This window comes from Pogonomyrmex barbatus, unplaced genomic scaffold (assembly GCF_055798465.1).
Source record: "Pogonomyrmex barbatus isolate J1 unplaced genomic scaffold, ASM5579846v1 scaffold19, whole genome shotgun sequence".
Classification (NCBI taxonomy): domain Eukaryota; kingdom Metazoa; phylum Arthropoda; class Insecta; order Hymenoptera; family Formicidae; genus Pogonomyrmex; species Pogonomyrmex barbatus.
In genome coordinates this window covers 1983842-2004965 of record NW_028297115.1, presented here as the reverse complement: position 1 = coordinate 2004965, position 21124 = coordinate 1983842, and the positions used below count along the sequence as shown (strand labels likewise).

At 29.7% G+C, this 21124-nt stretch overlaps 3 protein-coding genes across 6 annotated transcripts; 2 read left to right on the top strand and 1 right to left on the bottom strand.

Annotated features, from left to right (window-relative positions):
* The first annotated feature begins 169 nt into the window (after window positions 1–169).
* LOC105422152 (vitellogenin-6) lies at window positions 170–14318 on the top strand. Of its 4 annotated transcripts, XM_089075469.1 has the most exons (23): window positions 195–382; window positions 606–847; window positions 1004–1249; window positions 1337–1495; window positions 1599–1741; window positions 1825–1972; window positions 2045–2229; window positions 2832–3154; window positions 3237–3412; window positions 3500–3717; window positions 3806–4025; window positions 4109–4310; window positions 4408–4624; window positions 4733–4890; window positions 6052–6194; window positions 6433–6566; window positions 6778–6904; window positions 9590–9772; window positions 9840–10169; window positions 10254–10509; window positions 10612–10891; window positions 11201–11382; window positions 12547–14318. In XM_089075469.1, exons 1-22 carry the CDS (start codon window positions 370–372, stop codon window positions 11370–11372), a joined length of 4275 nt encoding a protein of 1424 aa, XP_088931595.1. In that variant the 5' UTR covers window positions 195–369; the 3' UTR covers window positions 11373–11382; window positions 12547–14318. The 4 variants fall into 4 exon arrangements, with proteins under 4 accessions (XP_088931597.1, XP_088931595.1, XP_088931594.1 ...); XM_089075468.1 differs by lacking the exon at window positions 12547–14318 and having other exon boundaries at window positions 196–382; window positions 11201–11882; XM_089075470.1 differs by lacking the exon at window positions 12547–14318 and having other exon boundaries at window positions 197–382; window positions 615–847; window positions 11201–11882.
* mh (DNA-dependent metalloprotease SPRTN) lies at window positions 11440–18283 on the bottom strand. Its single transcript, XM_011631401.3, has 5 exons — window positions 17264–18283; window positions 16971–17119; window positions 16765–16873; window positions 14332–14451; window positions 11440–13870 (listed from the first exon to the last, which is right to left on the bottom strand). Exons 1-5 carry the CDS (start codon window positions 17372–17374, stop codon window positions 12338–12340), a joined length of 2022 nt encoding a protein of 673 aa, XP_011629703.2. The 5' UTR covers window positions 17375–18283; the 3' UTR covers window positions 11440–12337.
* An 886-nt stretch (window positions 18284–19169) lies between these two features.
* LOC105422141 (uncharacterized) lies at window positions 19170–21077 on the top strand. The gene is made up of 7 exons (XM_089075727.1): window positions 19170–19178; window positions 19435–19445; window positions 19631–19759; window positions 19952–20086; window positions 20178–20324; window positions 20386–20620; window positions 20683–21077. Exons 1-7 carry the CDS (start codon window positions 19170–19172, stop codon window positions 20917–20919), a joined length of 903 nt encoding a protein of 300 aa, XP_088931853.1. The 3' UTR covers window positions 20920–21077.
* The last annotated feature ends 47 nt before the right edge of the window (window positions 21078–21124 follow it).

Here is a 21124-nt window from a genome sequence, read left to right as displayed (position 1 = left end):
TATTTTTATTTAAAGCGATAAAGCGATACTTATAAATTTTATTACAAATTATTAATGCCTATTGAATGTAATTAAAAAATGGATTGCTTTATTGCACACGCTTTAATCCAAATACGCGTAAATTACGATATATACATATTTTATATGCATGTGTAATTGTAAGAAAAAGGGTCAACGATAATATAATATACATACAATCCGTATGATTGAAGATAATGTGCCGAGAGAATATAACTTCCATGTATATACATATATATGTACGTGAGCGATTGTGTTTGTATTCATAGGTCACAGTGATAAGAACTGGTAAGGGTCATTCCTTGACTTGTGTGAACTCAGTTTGCTTTCGCCGAGCTACGATCACGCATCATGAGGTTCACAGGTATACAATGATACATGATAAAGCTTACATTATCAAAATCGAAATATTTATTGCTATTAATTTTAATATTATGTGATAATAAGAAAAATGTTTTACTTATTTTTTTATATCCCTTACAAAAGTTTTTAATAATTGCAAAAAATATGCGGAGAAATGGAAAGACTAGTGAATGAAAGGCATTAAATGATAAGTTAGATGTGAAAAATATCACATAAGGAGAAAGTTTTTTCAGATTCTAATTTTATATGCGGACTTACGCAAGGAGTGGGAAGAATATTATTTATATTCTTACTTTTAAGTACTGAGAATGTTGCGCAAAGTTTATTTAGAACTGGGAAGGAATATATATATTTTTATAATGCTATATCAAGCACTGGTGTATTAGTGCCTTCCAATGCAGCTTCCTCGTGGAGCCTCAAGGGAAAACTCATAATTCAGGCAGAAGATGATTATGTCACGTTACAGGTATTCTTATAAAATATACTTATAATTTTCTTTATTTTTATCTTCTTTTCTTCGCAGAAAGAATCTTTAGAAAGAATTTTTAGGACTCATATAATATATAATTTCTTAATAAAATGCATTAAATCGTAATTTAATATCCTAATATTTTTTTATTAGTTGCAATCATTAAGAACAAACGTGCATAATGGAAATACAAAAGAAATAGCGAAAGATATCGATATCTATGATGATGCTTTGGAGCTTTTAAAACCTTTCCGTTTATCGTATAACAAAGGACTCATCGAGAATTTCAGCACAGAAGCGGAACCTGTATGGGCGACGAATATAAAACGGAGCATAGCTGGAATTTTACAATTGGATCTTCCTAATTTGGAAAAAGCAGTCGCATTTCATTCCAGTGAGGTAAACGGCACTTACACAAACACTAATAAATAATATATTCATAAAAATGCGGAAAGCAACAGCACACACAGAAATTATAATTTGCAGATAAATCATTATGGAAAATGTGATATCGATTACGTTGTAAGTCCAGAAGGTGAAAATCAACGTTTGATAAGAAAGTCGTTAGATCCTCGGATGTGTACCGGGCATCCAAGTCGTGACTGGTCGAATGTCCCTAAAGTACAATGCACTGATGAGGATCAAGTACGTTGCCACGTTGATCGATTATTTATTTAATTAATATAATTTTTTAAATTGTATTATGCTAATGTGAATATATGTATAACAATGGCACATTGTTGTTTAGAATCTCATTCTGAAAAGTAGTGAGAGAATATATAAATTGAAAACCGATGGATCTGCTCGTGATATCATTTCCGTTAATGCATCTGGAAGTATTTACGTTCAACCCTTTCAAAGTATGGGGGAAGCGCACTATCATTTTGTTCAGTATGTTTCACAGATGTATACATTGTATTCATTTGTTTATCCTAAATGAATAGACATATAAAAATATTCTTTGTTCTCTTTAGGCAAACTATTGAATTATCTTCAGTGAGGGATATAATAAATAAGATAACTACAAATAATTCACGAACTACGGTCCTTCAACATGAACTACCAGAAGCAGATCTGACACAGGGTAGAAGCACAATGGATAAGAGTTTTGTTTTTAAATCTGTAAGCTTATTGTTTTCATCTTCATTTCGGCCATTTTGTTGTTCCAGTCAAATTCTCATCAACTTGTTGTAGATAAGTCGTTTATTAGATCGTTTAAGCCACAGGCTCGAAAATCCCGGTTTGGATACCGAAATCCATAATCTGCACAACACAACAATATCTGTGCTTCTCTATTACCTTGGCATGCTAGATCGCGTTGATCTGGGAAAAGCCTATACTCGAATCTCGGGAACTAGTTATAAAGAGGAAACAATACGGTACATTGATTATCACTTGCTATTTTTATTATTATCCAGAGTTGGGTAGTAACTAGTTAAAAAGTTAAAAAGTTAATAACTTTTTTAACTTAACTTAGTTAATTTTAAATGAATTAATTTATAATTTTAAATAATTATTTTTAAAGCTACACTAACTTCAACTTATTAACTTTTTCCTTAAGTTAAATATCTTTACTTATAGAAAAAAAAATTGTAAAAGAAAAAACGCATTTCCATATTAAAAAAAAAAAAACAATATTTTTTGTTATATAAACTTAACTTACAGATAAGATATTAAATTTATTTGATGATCTATATTGTAATTGTTTTCATTTAAAATATTTAAATTTTAAAAAGTTACAGATCTAATTTAACATAAATAATGTTTTTTAAAATTAATTTTTAGCTTAATTTAATTTAATTTTAACGCAATTTGTAACTGAGTTATTTTTTTGTTCATGTAACTTTTAACGTAACTAGATTAATTTTATAAGCCATTTTAATTTAATTTTAATTTGATTTAGTTCAAACACAATATTAACTTATCCAATCCTGCTATTACTCTTCTCTATTTCTTATATTTCTGTGTTTTATCGTAACAGAAACATGTTTCTCGAAGCACTGCCGCAAGTTGGAAGTAAAGAATCTGCGCTTTTCATACTGGATCTTATCCAGAACAACAAAGTATCTGACATATCTGCGATTCAGCTACTTATGCGGCTGCCGTTTCATATAAGAAAACCCGATGTTCAATTGCTAGTCAATCTCCAACCACTTCTCACACTGCCGAGTACGAAAACCTGCGCGGAGGTGCAAAATACCGCGATTCTCACTTATGGAACGTTAATATACAAAACTTGTCTGGTGTATTGTCCGTACGAAATGTTGGATGATTACGTGCGTTTGTATCTTGATAAATTTACAGGTACATATAACAATTTATACCACGCTATCTGTTTCATTCCAATTTATAGGATAGAACTGATACCATTCGATACATGTTACAGAAACTACTCGGTACGAGCAAAAGATGGTCTGGCTAGAAGGCTTGGCAAATATACAATTGGGCAGAGTTGTTGAATTTTTAGAGCCTATAGCTAGTGGCAATAATGCCGAGTCGCGGCATTTTCGAGTACTCGCAGCTTGGGCTTCTATTCCCACCGCACCGTTAAGACCTGATGTTGTAAGCGACTTCCCTTACAGATTTTCTACACAGGCTCAAATGTTAAATATCATATGTCACATTGAATTATATAATCTTGTTTTACAGATTTATCCAGTGTATTGGCCAATCTTGCTCAACAGAACCGAGCATTTGGAAATGAGAGTTGCTGCGTTAACTTTGCTCATTGTTTCCAGTCCTACATCTAATAGATTGACATCTCTATATTGGTACATGCAAGATGAACCCAATCAACATCTGTACAATTATTTTTATACGATGCTTAAATCTATGGAACGCACCACGTACCCTTGTTATAAACGCATGTAAATATGCGTAAATGTCTAATATTAATAATTTATATTATTTTCATTTTCATGTATATCTTTAATTGCTACTGCCGGATGTTTACAGAAGCAAAATTGCAGCACAATTCAGCCGTATACTTCGAAAACCACCAAATAGCGAGTATCTTACCACTGGTAATTATTTGATTGATTATCAAGATTCCTTGAGAAGATTTGGCGCTATGCTCCATGGCATTATGATAGCCAATCCGTCTACGAATATTCCCGAAGTCATTTACGTGACTTTAAATAATTATGGTAGTGGAGTGCATATTAATCATGTGTCCGTAAGTAACATACTTTTCAAAAATGTTTGCATTATTTTAAAATCGCATCGATCTATATAATTTTTTTTTTTCTATAATATTAGTTATATATCAAAGCAGAGGGTATTTTTCACTCGTTAGCAGCTTCGTTTGAAAATCCGACGAACATAAAAGATATTCTGAAGGAATTCAAGTTGGATGAACGCAAAAAGGGTCCTATGCATTTAGAAATAATTACGCGTATTCAAGAAAAAACAGTATTGTGTGTTCATTGGAATGAAACAAATATAATTGAAGGAATAAAGTGTAAGTTTGTAACTTATAATCGCATGAAACTATATATAATATTACATGCTCTATAAAGTAATATCATTCTATCATATTAATATTTTGATTATTCTAGACTTGTCTTCTTTGTCGGATAACATATACCAGACATATTATAATATGGAATTTCACGTTAATCAACAACGTATAAATGTGCCATTATCAATAGAATCAATGCAAGTGAGCGATTTCGGTACTAATGTTAGACTTGCGATGACGGGAACATCTTTGTTTTCGATGAGAGGAAATTTTACACGCGATTTTCCTGGACGAAATAATCATATTATTTTACGGTTAGACTATATGCATTTGTGTTTGTACATGTTTGTTTTAGAAATTATTAAAATATCGTTTTATGCATAAGTTTATAGATCTTTATGTATTTGACATTTGTTTTTTAGTACGTCTGTTCATGGTATTGAAATAATAGAGAATTATAATCCGCTGATTGATTTGTGGCATAGCGCTGAAAGAGTTCAGTCGCTACATGGATATCTTCCTATTAACATTACACTTGGTTTAGAAGAACGACCATTTATTTCATATGATAACCTAGGAGGTAACAATCTTATTTTATTAAAAAAAAAAATTGCGACTTATACAATTTTCATTTTCACTGATTGACATATTTATTGTCCAGTTTTTCTTACAAATAAAATTTTACTTATAAGATAAAACTACTTGAAAAAGTAGGAGAAAGGGGAATAAAATCTGACATATTTATTGTCCAGTTTTTCTAATAAATAAGATTTTACTTATAAGATAAAACTACTTGAAAAAGGGGAATAAGACCTTAAAGTTTATCGATTTTTTCTGATTTTCGAAATGATGTAAAAATAATGATCAATTTTTTTTATTAGCTAAGGTCTTGTCTATTATCTGCAAACACTAAAAAGCTTATAAATAAATTGGAATTTTATACACACAATTCAAATTTTTTTGAAAATATGTCAATTGCATCATCTTGTCCCCGTATAAGATGATGAAAGTTAAAACTAATTTTTTTATGAAATTTTTACATAATTTTATTTACAATGTCTAAATAACACAATAAAATAAAAAAATAGTATTTAACAATTAAATAGTATTTATAAATAAAAGATATTAGATTTATAATAATGTAACTTTAAGAAAATAAAGTCTGAATACACAAGAACAGAATAATGATTATAATATATAATTATATTTATTTTATAATATAATATATAATTATATTTATTTTACAATAAAACTTAAAATAAAATTAGAAATGAAACGAAAATAATTATTTATGATTATGTAATTTTTGACATGACATTCATTATCTTAGTCACTATATTTATTTATCCATTCAAAAAATGTTACAATATGGAAAATGAAAAAAATGATATAATATGCATTTTTAGAGATACTATATAGTAGTATTATAGAAAAAATATATTCACTATAATTGTAATTCCTTACGAAAAAATAGTACAAAATTATATACTCAGTATTCAAAATATATTTCTTATTATCTGCCATTGATAGATTAAACTCAATTACAATAAATTATCTATTAAAAATTATCATTAAAAATCTAGTAAGTTTATCACCAATTTTTTACCTATTATTAGCTTAGAAAAATTAACAAATCGTCATCTTTCCCGTTTCATTATTTTATTCTTCTTCCCCTACTTAAACTTTTGCCGTGTTTTATAACTTATCTCTTAATTTTACGTTATAAAAATCTGTGTTGCAGAACATCTTAAAACAGGAATTACAGTACACGCTAAAACGCTTACGAGTATTAGAGGCGCCAATGTTAAATCAAAGTTGGAGCGAATTTGTCGTTCGTGTTCTGTATCGTATACAGTTGTAAAGTTACCTTCTCCTAATTTGCAGGTAAATATTATATATAGACATATTTCTTTTATAATTTATATATTAGTTAATTTATTATTAACGATATTATAAATATAAATATAACGAACCTATAAATAATTTTTTAAAATAATCAAAAGAAATCTTTAGAGAAGCAAAAATGAACAATTCCTTTTTATCGCTTCATAATAAATAATAATTCTATTTATCTATTCTCTTATTCTATTTATTTTGAAATCATTTTTCTTTTTCTGTACAGACATTGGATATTCTTAACATTGAACTTCCCGAATTAGGTGGTCGATTACAAATAAAGATATTTGATTGCAAAAACACAGTGTCGCAAGAAACACTAATTAACGATATTTGGTCCTCTCATCGAAGCAATTATCAGTAATATATCGTTTACATTAATCTATATTTTCTATATTCAATATTATATATATTATGATAGAACAGAAGTAAAAAAGAATAGTAATTATTTATTTTAAAAAATCAATAAAAAATATAAAATTTAAAATATTTAAACAAACTTTTAATTTAAATAAAATTTTTCTAAATATATGAATTTTAAATTAGTTATCTGTTTTCTTGATAATTACAGAACGTGGCCAAATGTAAAATTTGCCTTAATTGGACTACATTTCTTAGATTACTTTACTTATGTGCCACCAAAGGGTAGTTGCGGAATAGCTGCTTATCTCGAGGCACTTAAATCGGGACCGTCACAGGTAAGATGTATATTTGCATGGAATATCATAAAGAAATAAAAAAAAAATTGTTTCATATATATATATATAAGTTAAATGAATTTTATATTAAAAAATTAATAATAACACTTAAAAGCTCTGTATAAAAAGAAATCAAAAATATAAACAAAAGACTATTCGAGCCGAAGATAGATGACAATGTTAAATATATTTTCATAAAAAATATAACGAATATTAACGTTTACAAAACTTCATTACCACAACGCAAACGTTTCGATCTTCAATTATCCGGTCATCAATGCAAAAACAAATTAAATAAAACGTTATTCGATACATATCAAATTTAATTGTGATGCTACATACATATGTGGGATAAATAAAAAGAAAATTAAAGACTAGAGTTCACGAATAGATATTAATAAAAAAAAATGAATCTCTGTCAGTTTTGTCTATGCATCAACTTTCTGAGAATCATGCCTTCGATTGGAACAAGGAAATTTTAGATAATGAAATTTTCTTCATCAAGAGATTGATTTCTGAAATGTTACACGTTAAAACACAGCATCACGATCTCAACAACAAAGCAATATGGACCTGCTTTCAAATGCCTATTTATCAATTTTTAATTCCCTCTCTCCCTATTGATTTTTGCTCTTCTTTATCCAATCTTATAATTTTTTTCTCTTCCCTTATCTAACGTTTCTTCTTCCATCTCTTTCTTTATTTTCATTTTCACATTTACATCTTTGTCACGGTGAGTCTCTAAGATATTTTACTTCCAATTGATCCGGTCTTGATTTCATCAAGGTCAGATATGATCGCTTTACAGTTATTATTAAATCATAATATCTATTATTTATTATTAACTTAATTTTGTTTTTCACGATGATTTATTAATTTTGTTATTCTTATTCTTTTTATATCATGTCTGATCCAACTATTAAGTAGGATCATTTAAAAATTTTAAATTATCCTATTCTATATCTAATCTCTTAAATAAAAATATATAAAGCTGGTAAAGATCCGGTTTAAATGTTTCAGCACGCTATAATATGGTTTACAAAATTAACTGTAAAGACTGCAACATCACATATGTTGGTCAGATCAAAAGACAATTAAAAACAAGAATTAAACATCAGTCGAATATTAACAAAAGGAGTGGTTTCTCTTTCAGTAATTTCACAACACAAAATAGAGTACAATCATGATTTTGATTGAAATATAATGTTAAAATTTTAAGGATGATTTGCTAAAAAAAATAAAATAAAAAATTTTTTAAATGTAAAAAATTTTTTATTTTATTTTTTTTTTAGCAAACCATCCTGCAACAGAAGGCTGATCTCTCTAAAATAGTCCATATTAAAAAACTACCACCATGGATTGAACATAAAAGATGACACGGATCTTTTATCGAAAAATTATTTGGCTGTGATTTATTTTTTTCCCCCATCTAGTTAAACTAATTTCCCCCTTTTCTCATACCTATTTTTCCTGTCTTCATTATTTGTGATTATATATATTTTTAACGTTGTCCTCTCTCTACTTTATTTGGTATATTGTCAGCACAAAAAATACATCGTTGTCTGTTCATAATAACTAGTATATCCAGTAGCAAAATGTTCTAGAACGATATTTGAAGATTGGGAATCTATTCTCTCAGGTATTTTATTTTATTAGTTTATATCCACAATTAACTTATACTCACACAATTTTTTCATTGTTCATATTAATTATATTCCAATTCAAATTCTCTTCATGAAAAATATTTTTATGAATTTTCATGGACAACTAATAAAGCACAATTCTGAATTACTTAATACTTCTTCTGTCATTTAATTATATGTCTGAGGAATTATACACCTGAGAGATTTTTCGGTTCTTCACGGAAAATCAATATTATAATCAATATTCTCTTTGAAATCTCTTGTTCAACCTGCTTGTTTTTTCGGACATATAATGCGTTATTTTATTATTTTTATTATATATTATTATTTTTACCCATTTGACATTCCAATGATTTATACTATTTTTCTAACGTTTTATCCGTTTGACAATTCACGATTTATATATTTATATATTATTTTTTAATTTTTCTTATTTATGTAACTCTTATGTAACTACATGCATTTAATTCACCGCCCCTTGCTTGCTACACTGAAGATAATCTGATATAGATCGAAACTGTTTTTAATATTTTTTTACACTATACATTGTCCGTTTTTTTATAAAATTATATTCTTAGCACGTACATCCAGCAAGGTTGACATACTCTTTTTTACCGTTTCATTTTTAATATTCTTAGCCTTACTTAGATGATAAAAGCTAAAATTTTATCAATTCAACTCGACTTAAGACAAAGTACTGACTTCCTTCTCATCTCATAAATTTTATATCTTGAACAACTGTAAGGCGCTTCGAATTTTTAATTAATTGAATTTAACAGGAATAATTTTATTTAATTTGTTTTTATCAACTATTTTGATACACTGAAGATGACCATATTGAAGGTCGCCGAAACGATTGCGTTGCGATAAATTTTTGTAAATATTGATATTTATGAAAATAACATTGCCATTTTGTTTCAGCTCGAATAGTCCTTCGTTTATACTCTCAAATGAATTTTATATGTTTACACGTATAATAAAATATTTATTATAAAATATTCATTATAAAATTATTATAAAATATTCAAATATTTTTGATTAGACGCGATTGGAATACTTGAAAAGTGAAAATCGTCACATTTTATCTTTAACGCACCACGATCTACAATCCTCGCAAGTACTTCATCAATGGAATCTAGCTGCATTATACGAAGGGTCTAATTGGTTATCAGATGTGATTAAACTTAAAGCGACTAAAATTGTGCCCGGTGAACGCGTATTTAAGGTAAGTTTGACATCACATATACAACATCTGTTGAATATAACTGAAACTGATTTATTGATTGATTTAGTTTTGCGTAGAGGCCGAAAGACACGTGCCGTGGCAATGGGAAATTTTAAGTGTCGAACCGAGTGACTTCTCTCGCATTAAGTTAAATATCGTTTGGGGACCATCCGATACCGCGAAAGGAAAATGCAGCGGATCTTCTATATCGATGAACTTAATTGGCGATATTAGCAGCGAGCAGCTTGAGGAAAGTAAAAGAACAAATTGGCCTTATGGCGAATGCAAAAAAGAATCTATGGAAAAGCGAGTCATTCCTTATACAAATTCTTGTTACGAGGCATCGAAAGAATTGTCAACCTTGCGAGAATACAAAATCTTCGCAAAATACGAAAATGTAAGTTTTAAGAGCTTTGTAAACTCTTACGTGCACAATCACGTTATAATAATGTAATAATTAAATTTATAATGAAAACGACAGCTACCAGAGAATTTATCCAAGCTAATCTGGAAAATGTACGCCTTGTATGATCTTATCGGTGGAAATAGCAGCATTGCAAGAAAATCCGATGAGCTCGCGATAACCGCAGTTTTTCCTAAAGATTCAAATGTTGGCGAACTACAACTTAACGATGATAAAGTTGCGATTGAATATAACTCGCGCTATATTGATCTTTTCTTGATACGAACAAGAATTCATAAATATTTGGAAATACCTTTGTTCAGAATGTTTTCTAGTGAGTAATATCTTGATCTTCAGATCATTTGCTCAAGTCTGATACATGTGACGAAATATTTAATTCAAAGTATTACAAATTGTTTAATGTTTTATAATTTAGGCACATGTATCATAACATTAGATTCTATAAAATCAGCATATGATACGATTTATACTTTCGCTAAGAATAGCGAAGTGATATTACTTGGACAATGTTACGATGAGAATCCTAGACTTGCATTAACAGCATCCAACGACGCGCTCGGAATCAACGTTAATTTAACTGACGAATCGGGAACTACACGGATTACAGCCGACAAGGATAGAGGAATCTTATATAATGCTACATCATACATACAAATGCAACCTGATTACATATTTCATACATTAGGAACTAAAAAGTAAGAAAAGAGGATAGTATTTAAAATATTAAGTAAAAAGCTCAAAATAAATCAGTAATAATGTAAAGTTGACTTTAGACATACAATTTTATATCAAAACACGTTATTTATACATATGTTTGTGTGTGTGTGTGTGTGTGTGTGTGTGTATATATATTTTATATGTATGTATAACGTGTTTTAAATAAATAAATAAATGTGTGTATGTGTATATATTCATAGTTAAAAAGCACAAATGATGCAATAAAATTGATTTGCATCATTTGTGCTCTTTAACTATAAAACCAAAAAAGATTGTTAAATTTGCAGGATCAAAATGGGGAGTAAATCAATCGATATCTTGTTACCTAATCTTTTCCTGTATATGCATTGGACGCAAGAACAGGTTCTACTTTTCTTCCCCAATCATGTTCTAGAATTTAGTTGCGGAATATGCACACTCAATCATCCCAACATTGATAGATTGTATGAAAAATTCTAATTTCGTTAAAGTACGTATGTATAACGCAATATATTAATGGTATCACAAAATAATATATAGTTTCATATTCATTTTCAATATATCTTTTAATATATATCTGATAAATAGTACAGTACAAAAAAGATATCTATATAATTACATAATTAGAGCTCGGATTTTCGGCTGTTGAATCAATCGATATTTGAAACTTCTTTACTATTATACCAAGTCAGTTCATATCTGTTATCAATAATCTATCATCAATCTATTTGCCAATAAGCAAACGTTGGATAATATAAGCCGAACATCCGAGCGATTCGTACATAATCATACTATTATATTTTATTGATTCCTTTCTATCATAAAATACAAACTTTAGCAAATAATAAAAAACTCTAACACATTACCTTAAATAACAAAATAATTAAAGCTGTAGATTTTAACCGATTACTAGCCTTAGATATTGTGTGTATTTACTATTTATTACAAAATAAAGCTAAGAATTTTATATAACGACTTCTAAACAAATAATCTAGCTTATTTATTAACCAGTCTTAACTGTAAAAGAACTTATTAAATTATATGCAAGCACATTACGAGTTACATGCAGATTATATAAACAATTTTTAATAAATTACATTCGGCGTATAAACTGTGTCTTCTCTTGTAACACAGGTTTTATCGTAATGTGTAATACTTCAAATTCCTATTTAATGACAATGGCAAATGAACATAATAAACGAATTTAATAGACATGAAAAATAATATATATATAAATACTGTTTAAAATTGCATATAATTTTTTTCTCTTGTATTACATTAATTTTTGTAATAATTATATTAATTTTGTCTCGTTATAAAATCGCGATATGCAAAAAACGAATATTATATATGAAAAGATATTTACTAACATACTTATTTACATAAAAAAAAAACATCTCATCCGCAAAATAGTTCATTGTTGCTCTTTTTATTCGCAAGACCACTTATTCATTTTTAAGGCACATATCTAAATGCTGGTTCATAAGATTTTCCGATATTATTTGCATGCATACTGGACAGGGATATTTGTTCTCCATGATATTATTTTCCACCTTATCGTCATTATCATCCTCATTATCATCTATTATCATTGTATCATCATTGAAGAGGCCTCCAATACATTCTTCAAGATGTTCATTTAATGATATTTCAGGTGCTATTTGTGCATTGCAAACTAAACATTTCTGTTCGAGAGCTATTGTGTCGGTTTTACCAGTGCTCGTACTTACACAAGATTGTGCTTTTGGATCCTCGATCAATACAGAATCATCCAAATCGGAACTAGAGGAACTATTTATATTGATTATACTGTCATCATATGATGCACGAGAGGTGGAAGGAATGGCAGCTTTTCGAACTGTGTCTGCTTCTAATAGACATTCATCAAGATGTTGATTAATATCCGTGGATGGCAGTCTTCTATCACAAACAGGACAAGTGACATGTTCAACTGTTTCATTCGAATTATCTAATCTTAAACGCTTATTAGGAATCGTGTTTTCATTAACGTTTTCGTTTTGTTCCGCGACCGATGTGGAAAATGTTCGAATAGGTAACATTAATTCCTCATTGTTATTATTATTATTGATATTATTGTTAATCTCATCGATTAATGATGTATTATCGTTTATTAGGCATGAATCTATGTGTCTATATATATTTTCTAAGGTCATAGGTACATTACATATAGGACAAGGTACGGAATTATTTCTTGGTTGACTTAGATTTAACACTGGATTATTAATGGCAGATGATGATGCCCGTGACGATTCCGATGATGAATTTCTTTTAATTGATTCACAACGGTGATTCTCATCATCATTATTTATATGTTTGAATTTTGTCAGGAGATTACTCCGACCACTATTACTACCTCCCAAAACACCAAAACAGGAAAACGTGGGATTTTTAGAAATGTTCATTGTATTATCTTTTTTTATGTTTTCACCACTCGGACCACTAGTACCCCAACCATGTATATTATTACTAGAGCTTCCGAGTTTTTTCATTCCTGTTGATGATATATTTTGAGTATCTTTCTCATTCACAGCGCGAGAGGAATTTGTACCACCATTGTCTTTACTAGTACTAGGCTTATCATTATCTGTTGGAGTAAATATTTTAAAATCGTTATTACTAAGGATTCTTGAAGATGTAGGTAAAACTACGTCCATCGTTGGAGTATTCTTTTTTAACCAATTGGTTAAACTTCCATTCGATTTACTGTCTTTTAACATTGGTTTTGATTTATCATTTTGTCTTGTATGCGATTTAAAATTTTCTGGTTCTTTTATCTTTATGAACTGGCCATTGCAATTCTGCTGATGTTCGTGCCACCAAAAGTCTGACGGACCAGGTGGACGATTCATACTTCGCCGAACCGTCCCAAAAAATGGTGGTCTGTGTTGACAAGGTCCGTTACATTTCCACCAATGCTGTCTGTATAGCTTCACTTCATCATGAAAGTTGTGATAAATCTGTATTCATTTAACATGAGAATCTTGTTATTATAAAATTTTAAAAGTAAAAATTTAACAAAATTTTTATACCACAGATGAATGATATTTTTACAAATTTATTTTTTTTATATCTATTTAACTCAAGGCAAAAATTTAGTTGTATTCAAATATTTGATTTTTAGACAATTTCTAAATTACTAAAATTCTTCAATATAAATAGGTTACAATATAACAAAAAATATTAGCGATTAGTATGATATTAGTAAAATTTTATAATAAAATATGTATTTTTTTGTAAATACGAAATTATTTGTAATTTAATTAATCAAAATATTGATATATGCTTTTAATTGTAAGAATCTAAAAATTAATGTGTTTAAAGCATATTTTAGTGCATAATCATGTATCAGCTATTTGTTTATTCAACATTATATCAATATTAAAATAAATTAACATTAATATTAAAGTTATTAACTCACCGTTATATTGGTTCCTGCTTCTTTATTTATCCTGTGCATATGTTTGCAGAAATTTGGCCCATGACCATCTCGATCACGATCGTTATTTGTTAAAAATAAATATGCGTGGATCATTTCGTGCTACAACAGCAAAAAATATCAATATACTTTATTATAAAATTATATTGTGTGTGTGTGAAGTTGGCGTCTCATTTCGCGGAAACTCACAAATTATTGAGAGTTCTGACTTCCTTTCGAATAGTTCTAGAGTTCTTGATAAATTAAACAAATAGTTCTGCTCATTAAAGCGAAAAAATCGCTTCGGACAAAGTGAGACACCAGGTTCACGCCGCGTCTCACTTTGTCCTAAATAAGTTCCGATGTCCGCCGATGCAAGATTTTGAAAGATTTATAGTTCTACAAGAGTTCTATAAAGAGTTCTGTCAAATTAAAGCAAAAAAAAATTATTTAAACATAAATACAGAGTAATTATTAATATAATAAGAGATCGAGCTAAACTACAAACAACTCGGAGTTCTGGCTTAAAAATTATACTTTTCGTATAGTTCTCAACATGAAAAAGCATTTTCTAAAGAGTTCCGGGCAATTATAATAACGTACGATTGTTAAATAAATAAATACCGTCCGAGCGTCACGTACTTAGACACATAGGTATGAGACGCTGGCCGCTATTTCGGAGTTCTGGCTTAAAAATTATACTTTTCGTATAGTTCTCAATATGAAGAAGCATTTTCTAAAGAGTTCCGGGTGATTGCGATAACGTACAATTGTTAAATAAATAAATATCACCCGAGCGTCACGTACTTAGACACACAAGTATGATACGCTGGCCGCTATTTCGGAGTTTTGATTTAACCCGGTATATTGTTCGTAAGATTATGAATATATTAAAGCATTTTGTAAAGAGTTCTGAGCATTACGATATATTATGATGATATCATTTCTAAACAAATAAACAAATATCGCCCGAACTTTTTACAGAGAATTAACTGAAACCCTGTCTGTGATTTCGTTGTTAATGTATTTTGAAATTTCTAGTTTGTGTTATTAACTCATTGAAAATGTGCTAAATTAAATAAAAAATAAGTATGTGATAAATTTTAAAAATAAATTTCTTTTCTTCATTCTTACCATATAACTAAAAGTAAAGGATACATAAACGTAATAGAAATATGTTGATGCACATTATTTTCAAATAACGTATTTCTTTTTACATTATATTTTTATATTTTTTTATATGTTTATATATATGAAAATTAATGTACGGTAATTACTGTATCTTATTAATCTAATTAATATATCGTTTTTTTATATTTTTTTCTGTTTTTGTACTTTTTTTGTATTTAAGCCAGATTATTATTTAAGCCAGAACTCCGAAATAGCGGCCAGCGTCTCATACCTCTAAGTGTGTCTAAGTACGTGACGCTCGGACGGTATTTATTTATTTAACAATTGTACGTTATTATAATTGCCCGGAACTCTTTAGAAAATGCTTCTTTATATTGAGAACTATACGAAAAGTATAATTTTTAAGCCAGAACTCCGAAATAACGGCCAGTGTCTCATACCTATGTGTCTAAGTACGTGACGCTCGAACGGTATTTATTTATTTAACAATTGTACGTTATTATAATTGCCCGGAACTCTTTAAAAAATGCTTCTTTATATTGAGAACTATACGAAAAATATAATTTTTAAGTCAGAACTCCGAAATAATGGCTAGCGTCTCATACCTATGTGTCTAAGTACGTGACGCTCGGGTGATATTTATTTATTTAACAATTGTACGTTATCGCATTTGCCCAAAACTCTTTAGAAAATGCTTCTGCATGTTGAGAACTATACGAAAAGTATAATTTTTAAGCCAGAACTCCGAAATAGCAGCCAGCGTCTCATACCTATGTGTCTAAGTACGTGACGCTCGGACGGTATTTATTTATTTAAGAATCGTACGTTATTATAATTGCCCGGAACTCTTTAGAAAATGCTTTTTCATGTTGAGAACTATACGAAAAGTAATTTTTAGTAAAGTAAAAAGTAATTTTTAAGCCAGAACTCCGAGTTGTTTGTTTGTAGTTTAGCTCGATCTCTTATTACATTAATAATTACTCTATATTTATGTTTAAATAATTTTTTTTGCTTTAATTTGACAGAACTCTTTATAAAACTCTTGTAGAACTATAAATCTTTCAAAATCTTGCATCGGCGGACATCGGAACTTATTTAGGGCAAAGTGAGACGCGGTGTGAACCTGGTATCTCACTTTATCCAAACCAATTTTTTCGCTTTAATGAGTAGAACTATTTATTTAATTTATCAGGAACTCTAGAACTATTCGAAAGGAAGTCAGAACTCTCAATAATTTGTTTCCGCGAAATGAGACACCAACTTCGCACACACAATTATATTACATTATATTTATTGAGAATTTACCAATAAAGTTTCTACAAGATCCTTCCTTGGTCTGAGTTTAAGAAGTGGTGCACTGAGTGATATTACACAATCTCTATTACGCGAATGGAAAGTACAAATACCAGCACAGCTATAAACAACATTATATAAACAACATTATTATAGAAACAGTAATACAAATAACAATATTTCATATTTTCAAAGCATGGAAAAAAAAGGAAATTTACCTTTTCATTCTGTTACTCCATTTAACTTCGACAGAGGATAAAACGTTCCTAAAGAATCGTATATTGAATTGTACAAATAATGTATGGATATTAGGAGTAGGATCGAGCAATTCCAATGCCTGGTCGACTATCGATCGAATATAATTCTCCTAAAAATAAACGATTTTATTTTGTAATTAGATTTTCTTTCCACATGACAAAAAAAATGTAAAGAATTGAAAAAAATTAATACAAATTAATACATCAATGCAATACGTTTACATTTGCGATTTCGAATAAGAAGCGACAAATACCTTATTCACAACGGCTGCACTTTCCTTCAGGCAATTTAGCCTGTCCTGCATATCGTATGTCATGTTGCGTATAAGCCCTCGCGTGTCTTGTGATATTTCTTTCGCAGCCATAATTTTCTCACAGCCTTTGTGCTCGTGACACTAAGGAAAAGCGATGTTCCCAGACACCTCGCGCTATATAACGCTACTTGTTTCTCTCGGAAGTTTCTTATTAAGTATCAAGTAAAAATAAAGACGGAAACGTTTCTGTATATTTCACAGGGCATTCCACAAGCACGCGCGATGCAATCTACTCATTTAAATCTGAACTAATAATTCGACGAGGCCCGAGTGAGGATGATGGACGATGAATGGCAATCCGAAACAGTTGAGTGCAGAATCATTTGGAACGAAAAGGAAAGGACCGATGATGCTAAAAACGAACTTCTCTTCTTCTCGAATCATTCGTGGCTCACAGATGGAAGGGGGGATACGCTAAAGAAAGTGACGTATACATACTACATGTTATATGAAAGGAAGGGACGGTGCGATTTGGATAATAGGAAGGATCTAGACCCGTGAAAAGTACCGTTAGGCTAACATTTCATGATATTGTATGACTAATTTTTTATTAAACGTGTTGATTGGCTATAGAGTAGTGAAGTTTTCGAGTCTCCAGAAATTCTCTATTTTGTTAACCAATCAACGAGTTTTCAAAAAAAAATTTCTCGTATAACAAATAAAATATTAGGATTAGATGACGAAACAGTGTTGCAACGTCATTCGGTTTCGAGTCTTTCGCGCATGCGCCAATTTTAATTCGATGTTTATTCATTTTACTTGCATTTTCCGCACTTAGCTACACGCAATGATGTCAGAAACGGCACTCTGCGGCTGCGTTCCGATATTCACTGTCAGTACTGAAAACATATAGTTCATGTCACATATATTATAAGTTTTATGTACTGGCAGTGAATATCGGAACGCAGCCAGAATCGGTAATGAGGCAGTAGTGGGGCGCAACACGAGCAGGCACGTAGAACACAAGCCACGTCCATGTGCGCTCGACATTTCAGACTACCTTCAGACGGTAGAAGAGAATAGAAATATTATTCTACTCTCTCGCGCTCGAAGCGCTACGCGAGGAGAATAGAGATACTATCGTATACTCTCTCGTGCTCAACGCACTGCGAGAAGGAGATAGAGATCCTATCGTTTTCTCTCGCCCTCGATGCGCCGTACGTTCGAGCGTCTCCAACGTTTCTCGGTTGCTATTGTTGACGTATAGCGTATCCATTGAAAATAAATAAGTGGTATTAATAATATGAATTAATTGTAGAATTGATAATATGAGCAGAATTAATAAAACGAAAATGAAAATTCTTATACATCCTGACAATATTTTACATACATTTTCTGATATTCACAAAACTTAAAAGATTTATCTAATCGCATTTAAAAATAATACAAGAAATTTAGCAATCAGTTTACAACCTGAATCAAAAATTATCTAAATAGATAAGTAGAAGCGTGCTCTAATCGAAATGTAATTAAGAAATATTTCTTAATTACATTAATCTTAATTACATTTCATATCGTTTTATGCATATCGTTTTATCTTCCATTTGTTAAATTATAAAAAATTATTTTTTTATGTTCCATGAATTAAATTTAAAAATTAAACGATATCAATAAATAATCGTCATAAAACGAGACTATACGTTAGATTTTTAGGTAAAAAGTTGTAAACAAGTGTAGAAAGTGCAATTAAATAAAAGAAAGTGCTATTATAGGTTTACTCCTTTTAGATGAACTTCTTGCACGGTTCATTTTTTCTCTTTTTCTCACTAACACTCGAAAGAAAAAGAAAAAAGATAAACCGTGCAAGAAGTTCAGCTGAAAAGAACAAATCTTTTGTGGAACGCACATGGCGAGTGTGAAACTGTTACCGATACTTCTGTTTGAATAAAGTTCACTTAATTTACATGTGTATGATAATTGACAGTAATCAAGTCATTAATAAAACGTCAAGGGGAAGTTATTTTATAAGAAATTTATTTCATTATAAATTAGTCATTACATCTGCAAAGCGAGGGTACAATTATTGAATGATTACTGCTAAAAAATAGTGCATTTCACACAATTTTCTACTACTAGTGCGTGATAAGGTTTTGTGCTTGCTTTCATAGTAGGCAGAATTATGGTACGATATTTGCTTAAATTTTCGTACATTGGTACACACTACAGGTATAACATGTAATATTTATATTTTAATAAAAACGTATAACTTTGGGCAGGACATTTATCATATTTCATCATTTTATATCGAATCTATGTAATATCTTTCTTTATTTTTATCGTGTGATATACATTATCATTTTTATAAAGGGGTTTGCAGAGGCAACCTTCCGAAAACTTTATACGGGATACGGATTCCATTCAAGGTGCTCTAGAAGCTGCTCTATTAACCATTGTACCAAGAAGTGTAATTAGGCCATCCTTGTGTCTTTCTAGCAGGTAAATTTTTATATGTTATATCTGTATAATCTGTGCAATCTATAACGATACTCATAAATACAATTAGTAATGTATCACCAAAAGGAAATATTATCTTATATATTTAATGATTATTATATTATGATTTTATTACATATTGATTATGAAATTATTTTATCAATCTCTTATGATATAAAATATATATTTTTGTAGAACGGATGCTGGAGTTCATGCTTTTGGCAACAGTGCTCATGTAGAGCTTGAAAACAAATATAGTACAATATATAAAGCATCAGATATAAAACAAAAAGTTAATCGTTACTTCTTCAACTGCAATCATTACATTAGGTAATTCTTTAAAGTATTTATCCTAAATTATTAATATATTTATTCTAATGTCTGTTATTAAGTACTTTTATCGAAAGTATGTTTTTTGCAGATTACTGGACTGTACACCTGTTACATATGACTTTCACTCAAGAGCTTCATGTAAATCTCGAACTTATTTGTACAGATTTATGATACCTAAAGTAGAAGAGGAACATCGAGTATCTCTTCCAGAATCAATACATACTTTCCACCTAAGGTAATTGCAAAGTGAAAAACTGACATATTTTATCTTATTATAATAATATATATCCTGTTAGGTCACATAATTTCAATATAGACAGAGCAAGACGTGGTACACAATTATTTATAGGGAAAAAAGATTTTACTACGTTTAGCGCTAAGTCAGTAACAGATCGTAAAATCGAGTACGTACGTTCCTTACAGTCTTTTACTCTCGAAGAAGCACAACCTTTAATGCCTTTTGATCCACTGTCTCAAAATTTTACATATTGGCATTTCATTTGCAAAGGAAAATCTTTTCTGTACAAACAGGTAAAATTTATTCATAAATGATACAACTTGTGTATAAAAATTACAAATACTAATTTGTGCAGGTCAGACGAATGGTCGGTGCTCTAATCGCTTTAGGTATGGGACATATAACAGAGAAAGATATTACTATAATGTTACAAGTTCCTTCTCATCAAAACTTGCATCCCCGTGTTATACCTGTACCATCGCATGGCTTGCATCTATTAAATATAGAATATGATCTGGATGAATTAAAACGTTGCACCATACCAGAAGAGGAAGAACCGCAATCGAAAGATACAGTCCAGAGATGCAATTAAAAGAGCAGAAACAAGAATTATAAATAAAAGAATAAAAGAAAGAAAATAAGCGATTAAAAAATTATAATCTCAATAGTCAAAAAATATTTTGTTAAATATTTATGAAATAGAATCTATTTTACCGCGTGTATAGATAAAATGAATTTATAATTTATATTTTCTTTTAATAAAATATTTTATATTTATCGTGACATTTGGCATAAAC

Excerpts from the sequence above, each read along its gene's own strand:
- LOC105422141 (XM_089075727.1), top strand. Across the intron at positions 19,760-19,951 it reads TCCTTGTGTCTTTCTAGCAG|AACGGATGCTGGAGTTCATG; the intron begins GTAAATTTTTAT and ends ATATTTTTGTAG. Across the intron at positions 20,325-20,385 it reads ATACATACTTTCCACCTAAG|GTCACATAATTTCAATATAG; the intron begins GTAATTGCAAAG and ends ATATCCTGTTAG.
- LOC105422152 (XM_089075469.1), top strand. Across the intron at positions 1,496-1,598 it reads AATGCACTGATGAGGATCAA|AATCTCATTCTGAAAAGTAG; the intron begins GTACGTTGCCAC and ends ATTGTTGTTTAG. Across the intron at positions 10,510-10,611 it reads TTTGTTCAGAATGTTTTCTA|GCACATGTATCATAACATTA; the intron begins GTGAGTAATATC and ends TTTATAATTTAG.
- mh (XM_011631401.3), bottom strand. The coding sequence starts at position 17,374 with ATGGCTGCGAAAGAAATATCACAAGACACGCGAGGGCTTATACGCAAC. Across the intron at positions 17,120-17,263 it reads GTGCAGCCGTTGTGAATAAG|GAGAATTATATTCGATCGAT; the intron begins GTATTTGTCGCT and ends GTTTATTTTTAG. Across the intron at positions 16,874-16,970 it reads TGGAGTAACAGAATGAAAAG|CTGTGCTGGTATTTGTACTT; the intron begins GTAAATTTCCTT and ends TGTTGTTTATAG.